Genomic DNA, 21,414 nt, shown 5'->3' on the forward strand with positions numbered 1-21,414 from the left:
GAAGATGAAGTGTTGCACAAGCTAGTGGAATTAATGCCAAGCAGAGTGAAGGCAGTGATCAAGGCAAAAGGTGGTAACATCAAGTACTATCATTTTTTGAGCTGCAGTAAATGCCTACACACTTTTTTAAACTTATTTGAATATAATGTGTTCATGAATAAGTATAAACAGAGCATCACAATTGCATTGATAAATAATGAAAACAGTCAGTTCTTGGTAGTGTCCTCAGACTTTTGGTCCTCACCATATGTGTGCATGTGTTTGCGTTCAGCCTTTCTCTCGGTGTAAAGGTCCGCTCTCCCCCTCAGAGAGGTCTAATTCCTCTCGCGCACACAGGAGCTCTTACTGTCGGAAGGGAAAGAAAAACAATGGACTTCCTGTCATTGCCCCCACCCCCACCCCCCCCAACTGCAGTATGAACCGTGCCTTATGTGAGCTTCTGTCCTACTGGGGTCTACAGCACACGAGTCCACAAATAAAAACAGGAAGACCCTCTTAACTCCATTAGAGACCAAATGACCTTTGTGAGGTGGGGGGGGGGTGAGGGTAGTGGTTTGTAATGGAAAGCAGATGATGTTCCTCATGTTGTGTACAGAATAAGATCAAATAATTAGAGACCATGGGGAACAGAATGGAGGGTGCGTACGTGCGTGCGTACGAGCGAGCGAGCGAGCGAGGGAGGACTTGACCCAAGTGCCTGGATTGGGATCCTCAGTTTTTGTTCAGTTACTGCAATAAATATTAAATAAACAGCTGTGTGCAAAGAACATTCTTTTGTGACCTGGGACTCTGGGGACTTTAGCTGGGGACCTGTTGTGCCTGTAGAACCTCTTAAGTGATCCCCTGAGTGTTGAAATGTGTGCGATTGTTTAATAGCATAAGGGAACAAAGAAAAGATGTCAGCTGTGTTTTCAGTGCTTTTGTTGATACTGCTTTTATTTTGCAGTGAGTCACATGGCTTTAGTAACTGTTTAGTAATTGTTCATTGACTGTCCATATGTCTGTAAAGAATCTTGGCTGTAACAATGATTCAGTAAAGAAGTCTGTCTGTCCGTCCATAGAGAAACATAGGACTAGAATGGATTTATTAAAGGGTTGCACATTGACTGTCTGCCTGTCTGTTTTTCTTTCTTGAGTCTAGCTTGGTTGTAGCGCCTATTCTGTATAAAGGATTGTGTGTGGACTGTCTGTCTCTCTGTCTGTCTGCTTGTACAGAAGCTGGGCAGCAGCATGCAGTCGGACGAGGGAACAGATTGGCTCCTGGAGCTCCTGACGGAGGTTCAGCTGCAGCAGTACCTACTGCGTATCCGTGACGACCTCAACGTCACGCGCCTCTCGCACTTTGACTACGTGAAGAGTGAGGACCTGGAGAAGATCGGGATGGGGCGACCAGGTGAGGCCAGGACTGGGGCAGGGTAGGGGGTGTCGGTTCGTTTCCTCCTCACGCCCCCACCTCCCACTACACTGTAGAAGCCCTCAGGTGTTCACGAGTTTAACGGCAACATAATACTATGGCTGGGAAGGGTGGGCCCTGTCTGTGTATCTGTTTCTGGATTTTACACCATGAATGGCCCTGTCTGTGTATCTGTTTCTGGATTTCACATCACGGAGGGCCTGTGTATTTCTATCGGATTTTCATGACAAATGCTGCTCATAATAATTTAATTCTTTATTGATTTACATGAAGTGGCATTTTAGATTAATTTCTTGACATTCTCATGAATGATTGCTGATGGCTGCTTTGGGGCTCTATGGGGAGCATTTAACTACTTTACTGGGGTCTATTCTATAGATAAACCAGTGTTCGTCTGTTCAGCTAATTCATCGGTGGCCAGAAAACCTGCACACACACCTTCCAGAAATGAGATTTCCGTCCCCTGCCTAATATAGCGGTTATCAAATTGTGAAGTTAATGACAAAATAATTGGCAAGAATATTTTCTGTGTAATATTTCCCTTGTTAAAGCTTGGTGCTCCTAAATCATGGCTAAACCCATCTCTTCACTGGGAGATGATTATTTCCCCTCCTGTATCCTTTCAGGTCAGAGACGGCTGTGGGAGGCAGTCAAGAGAAGGAAAGCTCTGTGCAAGCGCAAGTCCTGGATGAGCAAGGTGCTATGGGGTCTCCCTGTCTCACACGCGCGCACACACACACACACACACACACACACACACACTTCATTGAGTGTCTGTGGGAAATAATGCAGTATTGGGACAGTTGAAAATCAACAGTCAAGCTTGCCTTCTTCAGTACTGCGCCTTGCTTTGCTCATGTTATGACTGGAATTTTGCTGTAAAGTTGCCATCTAATGTGTGACTGTAGTCTCCAGCTGACATTAAGCTTAGTATTAGCTTAATGCCACACATAGTTTATTGCACCAGTAGGGGGCAGTTTTCCATCAGGATATGGTAACTCTGTAAATCTGTCCAGTTCTGTGATAGGGATGCTGAGCTGTGGATGGGACACTCAGATGTCAGATGAGTCATTAAACCAAGGTCCTGACCTGCTGTAGTCATCAAAGATAGCAAAATGCTATCTGACTGCTATAAGCTACACACTGTTAATGAAGGCATTGTGGCACGGCTGGTTTTTCCCCCTTCAGAAACAGCAGTGCATAGTATTACACATTATGCGGAAAAAATGACATTTACACAGATTGTGGAAATGGCCTTGCACAGCTCCAGGGCTGATTGGCTGTACAATTCCACATCCAGAGTCAAAATACAGGCTCTGCATTCAGGAACTCCACATCTGCCAGGATTCCGGTGAATCCTGAGGGAAGGAAACAGGCTTATATCCATGACAACCACTCCGGAGCCACAGCCTCGGCTGCAATTAGCTGAGGATCATTGAGAGACCCCTAACCACTAAAGAGTTTTAAGTTGTACTGCAGTCTACCTTCTGTTTCACCACATCCAAGTGAGTCATGAGTCAAGTGAAGTGATGATGTCGTTTTTTAACACCCACACCCTAACACACTTGCGCAAGCAAACACACACACACACACACACGAAGGGAAGGGAAGGGCTGCAGTAATCTTCCTCCCCAGCTGTGTGCTGTGTTTGTTAGTTCATTCACTTGCTTATTTGATAGCATGCTCGCTGGCTTGCTTTGAGCAAATATAAGGCCCCAGCTCTGAAGCTCAAAAAGTATATCTCAAACCTTATTTCAGTCAAAAGCGAGGAATTCAGAGAACTTGCAGAGGATGTTTTTTGAGGTGCTCTCTTTTCCCTGTGATAAATATGAAAATTACCCATTCATATAGTCATATTGGAGTGCTTTGCGGTTCACACTCCAATCCACTTAATTTTGTCGCAATCGATGTCTTTCCAGGTGTTCAGCGGTAAGAGGCCAGACTCTGAGCTCCAGCCCCAGCCCGTTTCCTCTTTCCGTAAGCCGTCCCCCACCCCGCCCCCCGCTGAGGGCCAGCAGGCCCTCACCTGCCTGATCAGCGACAGGGACCTGACGCTGCTGGAGAAGCTGGGCGATGGTTCCTTCGGCGTGGTCAAGCGCGGTGAGTGGGTGGCGCCCACAGGGAACGTGGTAAGTGAAAACGCACAGGGGGTGGGATCTTGCCTCCTGGGTGGATTATTAATGCTTGTATGAATACTTATTTTGATACTTTTGTCAGTCTTTATGTGTAGCTTGCAGACTGTATGCATCTGATTGGCCAGAGAGGGTTGTTGGACAATGCTATGGTCAAATATGCACAGTCCTACAAATAATGGAACTGCCATTGAAAAGGAGTGTAAATTAGCATACTGCCTATTCACTGCTTCATGACATTTTGAACATGAAGCTACCTCAAAGTGCCTGCAAATCTGCAGATAGTTTGAGCCCTAATTCCTCACACCTAAAACAAATATATATGGATGTTTTTGACAAAACTACATACAAAAAATTGTACGAAATTACTTTAATGTACAGTAAAATAATTCTGCCTTAAGTCATGGGAGCCAGTAGCTAGCTGCAGATGTTACTTTCCTGTTTCGCCCCCTCAGTTCCCCACAGTTTAGTTCCAGAACGTCCTCGCATTTTTAAATCTGGAGGAATAGATATCCACATAGCGATGTGGGTGTCGGTCCCAAATGTGAAGCACTGTTATCCATGAGAATTGCAGAGAAAATTGCACCTCTGCATCTGTGGAGTTCGGACCTGGCCCCTGGAGGGAATTCTGGGGAGAAACACACAGCTGTCACCTTTAAATACCCTGACCCAGCCGATGACTGAAGCATTATGAACTGAGAAGTCATTATGACTCAATAAGCAGTGCACAGATGGTCTTTGGGTGGGGGGGTACTAATGGGGTTTACCGAGTTCTAGAAGGATTTTCATCTTGGGTTCGATCCATCGCTTCAGTTTGCTATGGACCCTCGATCATTGCTGAGAGCAAATTCTCCCCCATGCCTAGCTAAACGTGGCGGTGAAATGTCTGAAGTCCGACGTGCTCAGCCAGCCAGACGCCCTGGATGACTTCATACGGGAAGTGAACGCCATGCACTCGCTGGACCACCAGAACCTCATCCGGCTATATGGTGTTGTCCTCACGCCCCCGATGAAAATGGTAAGAGAAGCTGCTGCTAGGTCAGACCCGAGGCCTGGTGTAAGTGCATCGTCTGCATCCCCTGCGACCCCCAATTTTCGGTTCCATAGTGATTGCAATGTATCGACCCCTTATTGCAAAGAATGCTATCACACGATTGTGTATTCACTCGCGGCAGCCTCACTAGCCTGTGAGATAGTTTCTAAGATGGCTACAGAACTAGCTAGCTTGCTAGCAGTTGTGAATTACTCAGATGGCGAACGTTAGCTAGCTACAGTAGGTTGCTACATGTATAAACCTAGCGATTTTTCAGTAAACCCCAAAAGCAACAGGAAGGCTAGCTATTAGTAAACTATCTAGCTAAAGTGCCATCTTTGCAATTTTATCATCCATTCAGCTTTACATTACATTACATTGCAGGCATTTAGCAGATGTTCTTATCTAGAACAACGTACACAACTTAGCTAACTACTTGGTTATAACAGTGCTATAATTTTAGCCCGCAGGCTAGTAACAGCAATAAATTATGTAAGGATGCCTACACAATCATGTTATAGCATTGTATCCAATAAGGGGTTGCCGCATCACAACGGGGGTCGCCGACATTGCAGAGGACACCAAGACGATATACTTACACCAATCATTGCCTCTGCCTGCTTTGATTGAATGTATCTGGATTTTAGTCAGTTTCCTGAATTGGCCAAAATTGCAGTGGAATTGACCCAGACCCTGATTTTCCCCTTCCCCTCTCTAGGTGACGGAGCTGGCCCCTCTGGGCTCCTTGCTGGATCGGCTGAGAAGGCACCAGTGCCACCTGCTCATCTCCACGTTGTGTCACTACGCCATCCAGATCGCCAATGGCATGGCCTACCTGGAGTCCAAGCGCTTCATCCACCGCGACTTGGCCGCCCGCAACATCCTGCTGGCCTCCAAGGAGCAGGTGAAGATCGGGGACTTCGGCCTCATGAGGGCGCTGCCCAAGAACGACGACCACTACGTCATGCAGGAGCACCGCAAGGTCCCCTTTGCCTGGTGAGAGTCGTGCTGCTGACGTCCTGTCCCCTTGTCTGTACCCCCCATGTGACCTCACCCCCCTTCTGTCCCTTCTCCTGGTGTCCCGGATCCTATGAATAAAAATTGTAGCACTCTAGGCCAAATGAGGTAATTCACAAAGAAATAGCAACTGAGAGGTTAAAACAACGTCTGTGAATTGGTAAATCTTTCCTGATAGCTCTCGTCTTCACACTTATTTCACTGTGTGCGTGTGTGTGTGTGTGTGTGTGTGTGTGTGTATGCGTGTGTGCATGTGTGTGTTCGTTGGCAGGTGCGCTCCAGAGAGCCTTAAGACACGCACATTCTCTCATGCCAGTGACACCTGGATGTTTGGGGTGACGCTGTGGGAGATGTTCACCCACGGCCAGGAGCCCTGGGTGGGCCTCAACGGCAGTCAGGTGACTGATGTCATTGTGCTGCTATCTCTGAGTTACAGGAACTATTTCTTACCCACTGCCCAGTTCTACTGCTAAAATAAGTGAACCCTCATCTTGTGATCACCCCCTTTTCTTAAAGACAGCCCTGTCACTGTCCCTTTCTTAAGTACAGCCTCTGCTGGGTGTCTGTATTCAAAATGGTTTTTGAAGTACTGTAGTGTGGCCAGTGCAGTGAGGAAAAATTCTTGGTCTTTGTAGTGATGTGATGTGAAGAAGGGTCCAGTCACTTCTTGATTGCAACACTCTTAGTGAGGTCTGCTGTCGTGTGTGTGTGCGTGTGTGTGTGTGTGTGTGGGGGGTCAGATCCTTCATAAGGTGGATAAGGACGGGGAGCGGCTGCCCAAACCTGAGGACTGTCCCCAGGACATCTACAACGTGATGCTGCAGAGCTGGGCTCAGAAGCCTGATGACAGACCCACCTTCATCGCTCTGCGCGAGTTTCTGATCGAGGCAAGACGGGCTGACTTTGCACAGCGCTTATTCATTACTCTTCCAGCACTCACCTGCACAAAAACTGCGCTAAATCAAAAACTGCGCTCCTCCTTCCCCCATTAAAACTGTATTACTGTAACTGTGTGCTATCCCCTCTTCGATGAAACTGATTTCTCTTGACCGTATGGAATGTACTAATTTGGTTCACCTCTGATAATGTTGTAATATTTCTGGTGTTTTTCTCCAGACGATGCCCACAGACATGAGGGCACTGCAGGACTTTGTAGAGCCGGACAAACTGCTCATCCAGTTAAACGATGTCATCACCATCATCGAGGGCAGGTCAGAGCATGTAATAGCTCATCCACCCAGAACTGAATTTATAACTCTCACTCCTCACAGAACCTCAATTAAAACAGTCACAGTTGTTCAGCTGCTTATTAGTAGAATCAGGTGTGCCAAATTAGGGTTGTAATGAGAACATAAAGGATGGTAGATCTCCAGGAATAGGATTGGGCAGCCCGACTTTATCATTCAGTACTCTCAGGTTCAGGTGGGCTGATTTGACTGTCCTGTTATACTTTGAGATCTGAAGTGTGGGTGTGTCATGAAGGGCTGAGCACTACTGGTGGCGCGGACAGAACAAGCGGACCCTGAAGGTGGGCCAGTTTCCCAGGAACGCAGTGACCTCGGTAGCTGGCCTGTCAGCCCACGACATCAGCAGGCCACTCAAGCACAGCTTCATTCACACGGGCCATGGAGACTCCAACCCCCAACGCTGCTGGGGCTTCCCTGACAAGATTGACGAGTAAGAGCCCTATACCATCATATCTCACACAAGAGGGTGAGAGGGTTACCTATTACTGTTAGAGCCTCCCCGCCTATCTGCTCTGCCGCCCATCTACCAGCTTCAGGATATGAAACGGACCCTCCTCAGATTGCATGTGCTGCCAGGTCTCAGGCATCACATCTCACAGCCTGCTGAGGGGGGCAGAGATCCCTGCAGCTCTGTCATTCTGCTCAGTTCCTCATTACTCTGTGTCTCTGTGTCTCAGCCTTTACCTGGGCAACCCCATGGACCCTCCAGACGTTCTGGGAATGGACCCGACAGCCGCCAGACCCACTCAGCTGCCGGGACGAGCTAAAAGTGAGTTATTACCAAAAACAAGAAGCACTGTAGGTAGCCCTGTGAAATTCCTGGAGGTCAGCCAGTTGAAAGGTGCTTAGTCGATGTTCAGTGAAACAAGCTGTGGGTTATAGTGGCTGTTTTCTTGCTAAGTATTTCCGCAGAACTGTAATAACCTGAAACCATCAATCTTAGAACCTCTCTCTCAGTGCTCTCATACACCGCTCTCCTGTCAGGCTTTCTTCTGGCCTCTGTAAACCACAGTTTACAATTTACAATACAGTGGTTTAGCAGATGCTTTTAGCCAGACCTTTCACAAGGTGAAACCTATCCTTCCTCTTTAAAGCTGTGGGACTTTCTCCTTTACGTTCTACTGCATGGGTGTCTCTTTTTTTCTTCCTCTTGCTCTGTGCCTTGTTATGATGTCCAGAGGAGCCCCCTCCACGGCCCCCCCAGCCAGCAATGTTTCTGAAGAGTAAGTCTGTACCCTCAGTCTGGTTTAAACACTACTCCTGTCCCTTTTGCTCTTCTACTCTAGCTACCTCCAGTACGGTGCCATGAATTTGACTAGCTCTATAATGCAGTGCTATGAATTTGATTGGCTGTATAATGCAACATTATCATTTTAATGGGCTATAAAATGCAGTATTATGCATGTTATTGGCTGTGTAATGGAGAGGCATAGGCTCTTGGATATGAATATATATATGTGTGTGTGTGTGTGTGTGTGTTATCTTAGAAGCCTGCTACGAGACGGTTCATGATGATGATGATGAATCTGCAGCCTCAGGTCTGACGAGGCTCACTCTGAAGAGCCCGGGGGCTATGATCCGAGGACTGAGACTCAAACCTCAAACCGTGCAAGGGGATGGTGCCCGGACTGAGGGGCCTCTCATAGACTTTGACGAGGAGATCTTCATCTCCGCAACTCCTTCCCCAATGACAGAACTGCACCCTCCTGCTGCACCCAAACTGGCCCCTAGCCCGCTGCCTGACTTCCTCCTGGACACCACGCCCCCCCAGAGTCCCACTGGCCTCTTGCACCCCACCCTGGTGGTAGACTGGGATACCAAACCCCTGCCCGCGCCCCCCGCGTACGACGATGTGGCCCAGGACGAGGATGATGTGGAGGTGAGCTCCATCAATGAGGCTGAGCGGAAGGGTGGGGGGGAACAGGGTGGAACGTCGGAGGCCACGTCCCCAGAGGGCATGATGGGCGGGGACAAGCCACCGGTTGAGGACAACCTCTTCGTCCCCACCAGACAGGGTGGAAGTCGCAGCTTCTCCCAGTCAGCAGAAATCTTCCAGGAGCTGCAGCAGGACTGCATGAGGAGGCTCAACGTCCCGGTGAGCTCCTCCCTGCCACCATCCCCCACCCCCCCCGGCATGGAGGCCCCCCACCGGCAGATCATCCTGCCTTTCCCCCAGGACAAGCCCCAGATCCCGCCACGGATTCCCATCCCACCACGCCCCAGCAGGCGCGGGGACTGTGCCTACCGGTCCCGGGACGTGTCCCCCTCCTCTGGGGGTGAGGGGGACAACAAGGACAGGCCCCCCCTGCTCCCTCCCCGGGACATCCTGTCCCAGCCCAGCTCCCGTGCCCCCAGCCCCCTGGGCCCCCACGTTGGGTCCCCCCAGCAGAGGGTCGGGCTGTGCTCTGCCCTGTCCCTGGGGTCCTGCTGCCTGTCCACCTCCCCGAACAGCAGGCCCATGCCCACCACGCAGAGCTTTGCCTCCGACCCCAAATACACCGCCCCCAAGGTGATCCAGGCGCAGGAAAAGGAGAGCGCTCGGGCGCCCTGCATCCTCCCCATTGTCCGGGACGGCAAGAAGGTGAGCAGCACCCACTACTACCTCCTGCCCGAACGGCCGCCTTACCTGGACAGATACGACCGCTTCTTCAGGGAGGCCGAGAACCCTGAGGACAGACGGTCGGCCAACACCGCCACCGTGCGACCCATGATGCACCAGGGCAACTTCAAGGACAACTTCTCCTCCAATAACAACAGCAGCCTGAAGGACTTGCATCACATGAAGACCTCGCATGGCATGCCCTGGATGAGCAATGATGGACAAGCCGGGATTTTAGACACTATCAAACAGGTGAGTGGGCTGAATAGAGACTTTAAGCTCTATTAAACTGGTGAGTATGCTGAACCCGGACTTTAAACACTTAAACTGGTGAATGGACTGATCTGTATATTTATTCACTGGTCTCTGTGTTTTTGATGATTGTACTGATGTATTGATTTATAACTGGCAAAACTGTGTTAAATGAATGATGCTGATGTATGAGTTCTGCCTGGTCCCCATTTAAGTAATTAGGGCATTTTGTCATAAGTTTTAACATAATGTTCAGAGGTCTGATTGGCTATGAGTACGTGCTTTGGGTGCATTTGAGAGGTCTGACTGGCTGTGTTTGGTGTCCAGGTGCAGGAAGCAGTGCATGGAGTGACAATAGAGGAGTGTCAGACAGCACTGCAAAACTATGGCTGGAACATACAGAGGGCAGTCCAGTACCTGAAGGTATGTGGATATCACCTGCGTTTCCTCTAACACAAGCAATGTAAATACAAGGGTACTACTGGGTGGCTCTTCCTGACTCAACAGCAGTTGCGAGCAATGCACTGAGAAAATATGTTTAGGAAATCCAATCTTGGGAGAAAAGGAGGCAAATGATTTTACTGGCTGGCCAAAATACAGTAGTTTGCCAATAGATTGCCATTTTGACCATGACAGAGCCAAAATTTCCTTGCAAAAAATCTAGGTCCTGACAAAATTGAGCTTGTCTAGAAGTTTATAATTATTATTATTATTATTGGAATAAAAACTTATTTTGTATTTTTATGCCTTGGCTACCAGGTGGAGCAGCTGTTCTGTTTGGGCCTGAAGACCCGGACAGAGTGCCAGAAGGTTCTGGAGATGCACGACTGGAACCTGGAGCGGGCCAGCACCCAGCTGCTGGATTCATACAGCTCTGTGCGGCAGAGGTAGGGAGGGTGATTTCCCCCAGCTCCTCTCAGACCCACACCGTACCTCTCTTCCTGCTGGAGGGTGGCTTCTGGGAAATCTTCACTCTTATGTATTCATATTTTCAATAGTTTTTATGAACCTCTTTTCATACGTCATCAATGATTCATACTTCATTTAAAATGTTGCATTGGACTTGCATAGTAAAGCACTTGGACTGCAATTTCATTGTATGATAATAGTGTAGTATTATTATTAGTATCATTATTATTATTATTAATATACCATTTTGCTGAGTGCCTGTACCCATTGTGTCTTGTTGGAAGCTAACTCTGTGAACTATATGAAAATGTCCCTGACCATTCTCCAGTGAACACGTCTGTTTCTGTTTGCAGGCGATGACACCGTCATTTGGGAAGGTCGCCTTTGGGCCGATACCCCATGACTGACTCGATAAGAGACAGGAGCGCTGTCCGAGGCCCTTTCCCCATGTACAAACACCACTGCTACTGCCGTCGCCCCTGCTGCTTCTTGAGAGACGTCGTGTCCTGTGACCTCCGACCCCACCGTGACCCTGTTCCTTGGCACTTGGGGGGTGCAAAGCAAGGGGTTGGGTGGGGGGTGCAAAGCAAGGGGTTGGGTGGGTGCCGCCTCCGGATTCTGACCTTGGATCAGTTTAAATGTTTTGCACAAAATGGGTGGGGAAGGCTTGCTGGCTCTTGTTTCGGATCAGTGGAAGCCAGTTCACGTTGAGTAGAGATGCTGCTGTTCCACAGCTCCTCAGCTCCCTGGCTTTTCATAGTCGTGGGTGAACATATTTGAGGTGATGAAACATGTCCGTGTAGATACATGCTACAATTTCAGTTTGTATAATTGCATCAAATATTTATGTTCTTTGCACATTTCATTTTATTTAATAGTTTAATTGCAGGATAATATTGTAATTGACTGGAGTCTTTTTTGGGGGTCTACGTTGTTTCCATTTTCCTTTATCTGTCCATCCCAGTTGAAATCAGAGGTACTGTTTAAAGCTGATTTCTGACTATGGGTTGAGCGGGAGTTTGTCTCTTCCACCGAAACTCTATTCTGGCTCCATTTCCCTATCAACGATCGACAGTTTCACACCATTCAGCACTTTTTCTCATCTCACAGACTTCTCGGCTGACTGGCTGGCTCAGTTGGGGATATGGTCTATAACTATGGATATGTTGTATAACTTTTTACAGAGAACGAAAAACCGTTACAGTCAAACCTAATATTTAAAGGGCATCAAAATACAGCACCATAACACTCAAGATACTAAAGGTGTAAAAAAAAAAAAACTACCTGGAGGTTTTTTTTTTTCTTCAAATAAATGGTTACGCTCTGCTGCTTAGTAACATTAATAAAACTTGGTAGTGGTTGCAATGGCTTTTTAATATTTAATCAGCTGACGTAATTTAGTTTGTATCCTAAGGACAGTTCAACCTCATGATCATCTAAAGGTCAGGAGTTCATGTTTTCAAAGTTGTGGCTTAAGAGATAAGAAATACTTCAGGATCTTGTGTAAATAGACCAGTACTGTATGTTAGATAGAAATGCCTGCTAAGCCATATTCTTCTCATTCTCACAAGCTTGTATGCATGGATCCATATCCTTGCCAGAGGGGTTCAGAGTAGATGCTGTATAGATGCTACATGATGCTCACCCCTCCCACTGTGGAGGAATCCAGGCCTCCCACACATACGGTACTCCAGTGATCAAACTTTTTTTCTCTGAGACACTTTATGACTACAGACTCGACTGTATTTACAGGTAATGCCAGTAAGCAAGAGTTTCCAGCAGTCCGACTAACCATTTAAAGACAAATCACATGAATATGGTCAAACCCAGACTGAAAAGAAGGGACGGATATTTTCCCCCATTGTCAAACTCTTTAGATCTAAAAGGCAATAGCCTTAAATCCAGCTCAGGTCTTAATGGTTTGATTGGAGTCATTTGAACTTGCCCTGGAGCTCATAATGCCTCCTGGTCTAGAGGCATCTCTTAAAACCTCAGGGCCATGGGTCTGGAAGGACCAGGTATGGATGCCTGGATTTGCATTGTTACTACTGGGGAATGACACTGAATGTTGGTTCTGTGTGAGGCAGCAGGTTATAGTGTTTGAATCAAGCCTGAAGCACTAGATTCCGGATTCTCTCTCTGGTCTCTCAATCTTCTTCAAGTTGTGAACCAGATTAATGTGAACTTGAGGTGTTACCAAAAAAACTGGTCTTCCTACAGCATGCTCAAGACGCTTCTGTGTACTGTGTGCGCACACTCCCAACATGTACAGATGATATGTTGTATACATAAAACGGTTATGAAACTGAAATTTAAATTCAATTTAGAAATGTGCCAGTCATCGCTGCAGATCTGAAATATATATGTACATTATTTTGTATTAAAGGAAAGCTTTTTTAAAAAAATATTCTGCATTTCTTAGGTTTATCCCCATCACATAGTGAGCTCCACAATGTTTGGGACAAATACATTTTTTTCTTGATTTAGCTCTATACTCCACAATTTTAGATTTGTAATCAAAAAAATTCCAATGTGGTTACAGTGCAGATTCTCAGCTTTTATTGAAAGGTATTTTTAAAAAATAACATTTTATGTAGAAATAACAGCAATTTATTTTTATATACATGGTCCCTCCCCTCCATTTCAGGGCAGCATATGTGGGACAAATGGCTTCACAGGTGTTTCTGATTAGTCAGGTGTGTTCAGTTGCTATGTTCGTGCAGGCATAAGAGATTTCAGTATCTAATCTTTATTCTAGCATTTGTCAACAGGAGGACTGGAGTCGTGCCAATGAAAGTCAAGGAAGCTATTATGACGCTTGAGAAATAAGGGAAAAAAGAGACATAGGCCAAACTTTAGACTTGGAACATTGAGGGAGAAGGGAGCACTGGTGAGCTCCATAATTGCAAAGGGCGTGGTAGCCCAAGGGAGGCCTCTACAGTTTATGACCGTAGAACAATCACCAGAGGCAGGTGTTGAGTCAGTGACTACCATCTGCAGAACTAGAGGCTACACTGCAAGATGCAAACCATGACTTATTTACAGAACATTAATATGTCCCAAATATTATGGCGCCCTCTAATGGGGGGGGGGGGGGCTATGTATAAAAACTGCTGCATAAAAAAGTAAAATGTGTAAGAAATACCCTTAAATAAAAGCTGAGACTGTTGACTTTAATCACGTGCACATTCTCAGCTGTTTGATTACAAATCTTCAATTGTGGAGTTCAGAGCCAAAAGAAAAAATGTTTTTGTACCAAATGTTATGGAACTCGCAGGATTCAAACTTTAAGTTTGCTGTTTTAGTGGCCAGCCTTCCTTCCCTGGTGTTAGGACAGGTAAGTGACATCTCACCAGCGACATTGACTCAGACACTGGAATATCCAGTCGTGTCAAGGTAAATTTTTTTAAAGAGATATTTTATTCAATAATTTGTCTGGTGATAGTGTGAAAACTGACTTGACGGTTTCAGCCACTTTTGAAACTCTTTTCCAAACGTGATTCTTCCGGAACTTTTCTTCGATAAGGCCGGCTTGTGCTCTATGCGTACCGTGTGTATTAATGAGAAATGGCCTCCACTGAGCAGCCAGACTTCAATGTTAATTAAACTGCACTCTACATTTGACACAACGCTGAACAAATATCACAAAGACGTTTATTTCCAGTGTTTTGAAAGGGACAGACCGCGGTTTGACCGTACACAGGCAGGACACAGCGTTCCAGTTTTGAGGAAGTATCACCTTCATGCAGCCTCAGACAGGGTCACAAGAACCGCGATGACCTGACCAGGTTTATCGGACTCGCGCTCTGCATGCCTATGTTACAACACTGATCAAATCTGGCATGGGGAGGGGGGAGGGGGGGAGGCTAAAACATACATTTAAGTCACTTTTTTCACAAATATTTCAAATTCAAGTCCCAATAAAATCCAAAACACGAGAAAAACAAACAAATCAAGATTTGAAATCTTTTTTTTAAGTCCCGTTAAGTCCCAACTGGAATGCCTTTAAAAAAATAATAAAAATGGAAGCTCAGAATCTGTCTGTATTTGGAATCTGAAAAATTATTTAATGAGATGTAGATAAAATTCAGTCATTCACAGTACATCATGGAGTTTATCAAAAAGACGGTATATGGCACCTAACTCAGAACAGATTCAAAACGAGGCACTTTCATTAAGTGAAGAGACATGATTTTAAGGGTGGGTTCTTCCATTCTCCCCTCCTGTCTGCGTTCTAATGCCAGGAATTGACAGAGCGACGGTAACACAAGCGCAGTGCGGTACTGTACGCGGCATGCTGCAGCAGATGTGCTGTGTCAGTACTCGCTTGTCATTCCTCATTTAGAAGTATAAAAAAACAGCTTTTTAAAATTCTCGTCCTGCTCGCAAAGTGTCTGGCTGTTCCGATGCACTGCAAAAAAAGCCTTCCACAGTACACAGCGCAGAAAACAGCCCGTACGCGGGCTAAACGGAAACAAAAACACGCTTCAAGTACAGAGAGAAATATGTACACTTTTAAAATGAGTCGTAACAAGCAACTAAGCTTTAGTCAATATAACAGCAAGCGTATACATTCTTCATAACGGTTACCGGGGAAAGAACTGCACCGTCACTTCCGTGTTAAAAACGTTTTTTTAAAAATCCTTCTATGTTCAGCGAAAATGCTTCGGTAATACTTGCCGCTGCATCCTCTCCATTAGGTACCATGTAGAGGCTGAAGCGAGTTCACTTCAGGAAAGAAGCATCTGACGCTCTGGCTCTCTCTCCGTGTATCTGAGCTTGGACAAACCTCACCTGCACCTCAGTCATGGAAACCAGGGAAAACGAGATTAAACCATGAAGAAAAAAAAAAAAAAAAAGGGAAAAACATAGAAGGTATATCCAGTTACGTCTGTTAAAACCGTGTATGTATATAAACATACATACAGTACATTTATACATTTGTATGTAAAAATAACTATTGTGCAGTTACCCTAGTGGATATACGGACAGACGCAGACCTCGCACTCGCGCACACACGCGCATACGCTCTAACACCACACACACACACACGCGCACACCTAGTCTCTCATAGATACTGATGAAACCGCGAGCGGACGACTTGCGCGCCGGACAGTTTGTGCGGGTGGGCGTCCCCCGCCAGGCACAGCGGGCCTTTGCTCTTTCCCGGGACGCCCCCCCCGTTGACCTGCTCGGCGGGCCGGGGGCCGGGGGAGGGCGAGGGCGAGGGCCGGAGCTCGGGTTCCAGCTCGGCCTCGGCGGCGGCGGCGGGCGCGTCCGGGCTGGGCTCCAGGCTGCCGGCGCGGGACCGCTCGCGGGCGATCCAGTCCCGGATGGAGAAGTCCTGCGAGCTGCACTTGGGCCTCAGCCGGTCCACGGCTGAGAGCTCGCCCCCGCCGCCGACGCCGCCGCCCCACTCGCCCGCCACGGCCAGCTCGGCGAAGTCCTGCTGCCCGCCCATGGTGTGGCGCCGCCGGATGTTCTTCTTCTTGCGCCCGTCGGCGGGCCGGGCCTTCTGCGTGCCCACGCCGAACATGTCGTCCGCCGACGTCTTCAGCCGGAACTTGAGCCGCTCCGTGATCTTGAGCCGCCAGGCGGGCTCGGGCCGCTCGCCGTCGCGGGCCGGCACGCTCAGCAGGCTGCCCGTGGACCGGCCCTTCTTCATCACCTCCAGCACGCGGGACAGGCGGTTGGGCTCCCGCTCGCTCCGCCCCCCCTCGGTGGACGACTCGCTGTCCGTCTTCTGCCGCAGGGACCGCCTCCGGGACAGCGTGTCGCACTCGATCAGCCTGTGGGAGGGGAGGGGCCGGCGGCCGTCCGGCTTGGGCGTGGCGCCTCCGTCGGCGCCGCCCGGCAGGGTCCCCCCCCGCGGCCCCTCCCCCGGGGCCCGGTCCGGGGGCGGGCCGGCGGCGAAGACGGAGAAGTCGCTCTCGCTGTCGGTCTCGGCGGGCCGGCCCTCGCTGACCAGCTCGCTGCGCTCGTCGTCCGCCTCGTCCCCCCGGCTCTCGGCCGCCGACCGCGCCTCGGGGCTGAGGGCGCCGGGCTCCGCCCCCGTCAGGAAGGTCAGGGACGAGGTGGTGGAGTAGTCCGAGGTGATGGAGCTCACCTCCGCCGCCCCGGCCGCCCCGGCCTCGCCGCCCCGGCGCTCGGGCCCCGCCCACCTGCCGTCGGGGGCCCTCGGGGGGGGGCTGGCGGTCCCCAGGTCCGACGGGGGGTCGGACAGAGAGGACTTGGCGGGGCCGGGGCTCGGGGAGGTCTTCTCTCTCGCCGCCGCCGCTGCCGCTGGGTCCCGGCGCTCCGCTGCGCTCTTCCCGCTCTCCCGCCCGGATCCGTCGCCCTCCCCCGCCGCGTCCGTCCGGCCCGCGCCGTCCTGCGCCCGGCTCCGGCCCTCGCTCGGAGGCTCCGCCCCCGCCGGCGCGACGTCCAGGTCGTCGTCCGAGCTGCTAGGCTGCGGCTTCTCCTTGGGCTTCTTTCGTTTGCGGCTGGCTGCAGCAAAGATGGAGGAGACCAGGAGATCTCGGCTGTACTGGTCCTTCCCGGACCCCCAAGACCCCTGCTGAGGAGACAGAGGCACCGGTCAGCCGGGCAGCTGTGGGGGAAACCCCCTCATTCCCACCATCACACGCTCTCCCCCCTTCCCACTCACACACACACACACACACACTTAAGGTACTCCACCTGCTCCTCTGAAGGCCCTACACACACACAAGGAGAGGAACATTAGTCAGGTGAGAGCAGGTCTAACGTGGTGCTGTATCAGCAGCTTGAGCGCGGCATGCCTGGAGCATGGTAAGGCAAGCCGGGGAAAGGGCTGGAATGGGCCTGTTCTGCTGCCAGCGCAAGTAACAAACCAAAGCTGTAGAACGCAGCCAGATGGACAGCAGTGCAAAAAAAAAACAGCTTTGAGATCGTAAAATTCAAGAGAAAAATATCCTCCAAGCTCAATGAATGAACAAAAAAATAATAAAAAACGAATTTTGCGCAATCGTAACCAGATCCCAGCGATCGTTAAAGTTTCCTCTTTGTTGCCCAAAAGACGGTCATCCATTTTTGATCCCTCTGCCAACAGTTTGGAAGGTGCAAGCAGTTTTTAAATCTGATGGAGCAATCTCAGCCGCTGGTCGGGAGTGAGAGGACGCAGGCGGTACCATGTGGAGGTGGAGTTGTGTTTTGCGCTGCCCCCCAGTGGCTGCGGCCCCGCGGCAGGCTCTCGCGCTAGCCCTGGCGGGAAAAACCGCCGCTTAACCAAAGCAGACGCGCCTAGACAGAGACTCACCTTGGATTTCGTCGAGTCGCTAGTGGCCGAATCTGAAAGAGAGAGGGGGGAGTAAGAGGGGGAGAGGAGAGAAAAAAAACGTTAGCAGGGTCGAAACGGTCGCGACGCGCGAGCGGGCGATGTGATGGAACGGGCGCTTCCACGGACACCACAAATGTGACGGGACGGGAGGCGGGCTCGCCACAGAGACACACGGCGGTGACCGATGAGGTGAGGCTGGAACAGCTCGCGCGGACAGGAAACAGGAAGCCGTCATGCACACAGAACCACATTCGCCAGCCAAGGCATTCTTTACTAACCCCTACTTTACAATGACGAAGGGAAGGGGGTGGGGGGGGGGGGTGACATGGTCTCTTCGCTTGGCCGTTGAAGAGCGCGTGCGTGTGTGTGTGCGCGTGCACCCATTCCCTCATTATTAGGACACTGGATCACTGTATGAGCTGGTCTGCTGCTCCCAGAATGCAAAATATATCCTCCGCCTAATAGCACGACAAAATGTGAATACATGCATTTTAGCTCATGCTAACTGATTGATTGATTGATACAAGTTTATTCAATAGGATAAACCCCTTGAGATGAACCATCTCGTTTTCGAACTGCCTTCTTCAGGAAAGTTTACAAAACAAAAGTTACTCATTGGACACCTAAAACTACGGAAACACACAGGCTTGTTTTCTGGCATTTCATTCCATGGTTTGCTCACGTAAACTGATTAAGTAGATCAGGAACTGGTTAATAATTACTGTGGCTCAGGTTGTTTAACTGTCAAGCAACTCATGCGCTGATGGTAAACCTTTGGGTGAGCGAGTCCTGTATGGCGGACCTGTGTGGCGGTCCGGGGAGGTGACGTGAGGACGGCGGGCGAGCGAGCGCGCGTGCACACAGGTGCGAATATGCGGGCAGCGAGTCAGGACTGATGATGGCGTGGCACACAGTGGTGGCAACAGAGGATGGGTGGGAGAGGGGGGAGAGCACAGAGGTCAAAGGTCACACATGACAGGGCGAAGAAAGGGGCTAGCTAAGATAGCTAAGAGAAGAGCCACTACCGGAGAGGATGAGGAAGACCCTCTACATAGCCAGCTAGGAAACTTCTCGCAGTATGCAGTTTTCTTTCTTTTTTGTCCAGATATTCTATTTTTGAAAAATATTTTTGATTTTTTTTTTTTTGCCAATTGTTTTTTTAATTAGACTTTTTTTTCTGGCTGCTTTAATCTCCAAAGCAAAGCAAAAGCTCAGCCCCCCACCACACCCCTTTTGAGACAAATGGCGGTATGCTTCATGAGCGGTAAAACAGGATCTGTAGACCGTACCATGCTATTTCTCCTCACGGTCTGCTTCGGAGATAACGAGAAACAGCAGAAAGGCTTTCAGAGAGCATTACTGGTCTGTGCGAAGAGTGTTTAAATAGAAACGTACAGCATGGACGGGTGTCCATTTTGGCTTTTGTCGGGGGGTTTTTTTTTTGTTTGTTTTTTCCTGTTCCCTTTGTCCAATTCACAAGAACCTGGGGGTCCTGCAGACTAGGCAGCTACACGGGGGACAGCAGTCCTCTTTCTTCCTACAGTTCCAGCTGTCCATCAGCGATATCACGGACTCCACCACTGACATCACAGTGTGATAGACTCCGCCCACTTGGCCTGTTTGAAAACCGGTACGTGTAAATGGCGGGAAGGCCCCGTGAGACGACGCGAGGAGGGAGAACTAGAGACAGAGGGATCACTCTTTTTCTCCTCGTTCGCGGGGGGGGGGGGGGGGGATAAAACATGCAGGGTTAGTGCAGGAGCTCGAGGCCGCAGGGTTTAGAGAGCCCGTTGGCTTTAAACCGCAGAAGGGCCAAAGGGCGAAAGAAATGTGCCAGGGGAAAAAAGAAAAGGCGCACAAGCCAACAGAAACGCGTAACTGGACCAGCTACGGCTTTCAAAGCAAAACAAAGAGAAACAAAAATGAATAAAACGCTAAATTAAACTGAAAAGGCTACACACAGGATTCTTATTTTTTTTTTACTAGTTGCATTTCTTTCCAAATGGACAAAATGAAGCATCTTCTCGATAAAGAGGCTAGAACAGTTTGTAGGTTTAGAAGGCCATAACTGACTGTGTATCTAATGAAAAGCAAATAAAAATGGAGCTCATCAAAAAAATATAAAATCTGTCAACTCACATACAGGAGCACGCGTTACATTTCTGTGTCCCCTGCACAGAACAAAGCAATGGCTGTTTCCTCTTCAAAAGAAAAACAAAAAACAGAAGCCAAGAGCAACTGCCGTTCCAGTCTTCGCGGAAAGGTTTCTCACCGTGCTGGAGGTGCTGGTGAACCTGCGGCGTTAAGCCGCCCCGCGGGTGGCCTGCTCCAGCGTTAAGTTACCTGATACGTCCCCAGGGGAGGTGCCCGTGCGCCCGATGTTGGTGAGCAGATGGTCGATGTTGGGCACAGGCTGCGACTCCACCGCGTTCTCCTGCTGCGCGCTGGTCTGCAGGCGGGAAGAGAGGGGTTTGGAGGTCAGAGGTCAGAGGGCGGCGCTCGAACGGCGACTACCTCGAACGGTGGACTTGCTGGCCTTAATCACGTGACAGGAAGTAAGGTGCCGGCGTCAACTGAACTGAGGGTTAAGTTATGAACCCTGAAAAGGCTGCACCCCTGTAGCTTGAACGCCTTGGGCTGATTCACTAGACTTTTAGCATGTGCAAAACCATTTAGCACACGTAAAACCAATAACACTACTAATGATGAATGCAAAACAAAACCATGACCAATCACCGGTCGTGTTATTAGTTTTGCGCGTGCTAAAAGGTTATGCACATGCTAAAGGTCTTAGTAAGTCAGGCCCCATGTGTTCGACAGATAAAAAAAAAAACTGAGCACCAGGAAAGAAGCTTTACCAGTGTTTTCAAGACATACAGGACGTGTGTGCTTGGCAGACAACCTCCATTTCTATGTTGCGTGCGGGCAGGTCACGCCTTACAGGAGCCTGCGTGCGATTGGCCGACTTTCAGGACAGACGGAAATGGAAAGGGAGCGGCCAGCGAAAGAGAGAGAGAGAGAGAGAGAGAGAGAGAGAGAGAGAGAGAGAGAGAGAGAGCAGAGGGGTGAGAGACAGAAGGGCCGCTAACGTCGCCGGTGGTCCATACACACCATGGGCTCCTCGCTGCCGTCTTCAGTGAAAAACCAACCGTACTGCAGGGGGACAGAAGAGAGCGGCCATTTTAGAGAGCTGACAGCGGGGGCGGTTCCTAGCGGTCGCAGCGGTAATGGTGGCGGCGGCCGTGTCCGCGGCAGCGGCTCTTACTTGCTGTATGAGGGTCTCCACTATCTTGTACTGGTCCGGCATGTGCGTCACCATGTGGGTCATGTTGTCCTCGGACGTCCTGACCAGAGTCGGGCCGAACACGATGGCTAGGTTCCTGGGCTCCATCTGAGAGAGTGAGTGAGAGTGAGCGCGTGAGTGAGTTTGTGTGTGTGATTGAGTGAGTGAGTGAGTGAGTGAGTAAGTGAGTGAATGAGTGAGTGAGCGTGTGAGGGAGTGAGTGGGTGGGTG

At 49.4% G+C, this 21,414-nt stretch overlaps 2 protein-coding genes across 13 annotated transcripts in view; one reads left to right on the top strand and one right to left on the bottom strand.

The window, feature by feature from the left end:
- LOC118226302 (activated CDC42 kinase 1-like) overlaps window positions 1-11,180 on the top strand; it is a 42,555-nt gene extending 31,375 nt beyond the window's left edge. For 5 of the 6 annotated variants that reach the window (XM_035415833.1, XM_035415831.1, XM_035415829.1 and 2 more), the window contains 15 exons: window positions 1,216-1,393; window positions 2,041-2,111; window positions 3,334-3,543; window positions 4,412-4,564; window positions 5,298-5,575; window positions 5,868-5,994; window positions 6,337-6,483; window positions 6,713-6,807; window positions 7,079-7,273; window positions 7,521-7,612; window positions 8,022-8,066; window positions 8,331-9,694; window positions 10,022-10,117; window positions 10,454-10,581; window positions 10,957-11,180. In XM_035415833.1, the coding sequence (XP_035271724.1) occupies window positions 1,231-1,393; window positions 2,041-2,111; window positions 3,334-3,543; window positions 4,412-4,564; window positions 5,298-5,575; window positions 5,868-5,994; window positions 6,337-6,483; window positions 6,713-6,807; window positions 7,079-7,273; window positions 7,521-7,612; window positions 8,022-8,066; window positions 8,331-9,694; window positions 10,022-10,117; window positions 10,454-10,581; window positions 10,957-10,963 (3,171 nt within the window). In that variant the 5' untranslated portion in view covers window positions 1,216-1,230 and the 3' untranslated portion in view covers window positions 10,964-11,180. The remainder of the gene's footprint in view (window positions 1-1,215; window positions 1,394-2,040; window positions 2,112-3,333; window positions 3,544-4,411; window positions 4,565-5,297; window positions 5,576-5,867; window positions 5,995-6,336; window positions 6,484-6,712; window positions 6,808-7,078; window positions 7,274-7,520; window positions 7,613-8,021; window positions 8,067-8,330; window positions 9,695-10,021; window positions 10,118-10,453; window positions 10,582-10,956) is intronic. The other variant, XM_035415830.1, reaches the window with a different exon arrangement.
- Window positions 11,181-14,240: 3,060 nt separating this feature from the next.
- LOC118225559 (rho GTPase-activating protein 21-like) overlaps window positions 14,241-21,414 on the bottom strand; it is a 91,891-nt gene continuing 84,717 nt past the window's right edge. For 5 of the 7 annotated variants that reach the window (XM_035414096.1, XM_035414097.1, XM_035414095.1 and 2 more), the window contains 5 exons: window positions 21,166-21,291; window positions 21,012-21,053; window positions 20,244-20,349; window positions 17,880-17,911; window positions 14,241-17,159 (listed from right to left, as the gene is read on the bottom strand). In XM_035414096.1, coding sequence (XP_035269987.1) covers window positions 15,672-17,159; window positions 17,880-17,911; window positions 20,244-20,349; window positions 21,012-21,053; window positions 21,166-21,291 — 1,794 coding nt within the window. In that variant the 3' untranslated portion in view covers window positions 14,241-15,671. The remainder of the gene's footprint in view (window positions 17,160-17,879; window positions 17,912-20,243; window positions 20,350-21,011; window positions 21,054-21,165; window positions 21,292-21,414) is intronic. The other 2 variants (XM_035414098.1, XM_035414093.1) reach the window with 1 other exon arrangement.

Source organism: Anguilla anguilla, chromosome 4 (genome assembly GCF_013347855.1).
Source record: "Anguilla anguilla isolate fAngAng1 chromosome 4, fAngAng1.pri, whole genome shotgun sequence".
NCBI lineage: Eukaryota > Metazoa > Chordata > Actinopteri > Anguilliformes > Anguillidae > Anguilla > Anguilla anguilla.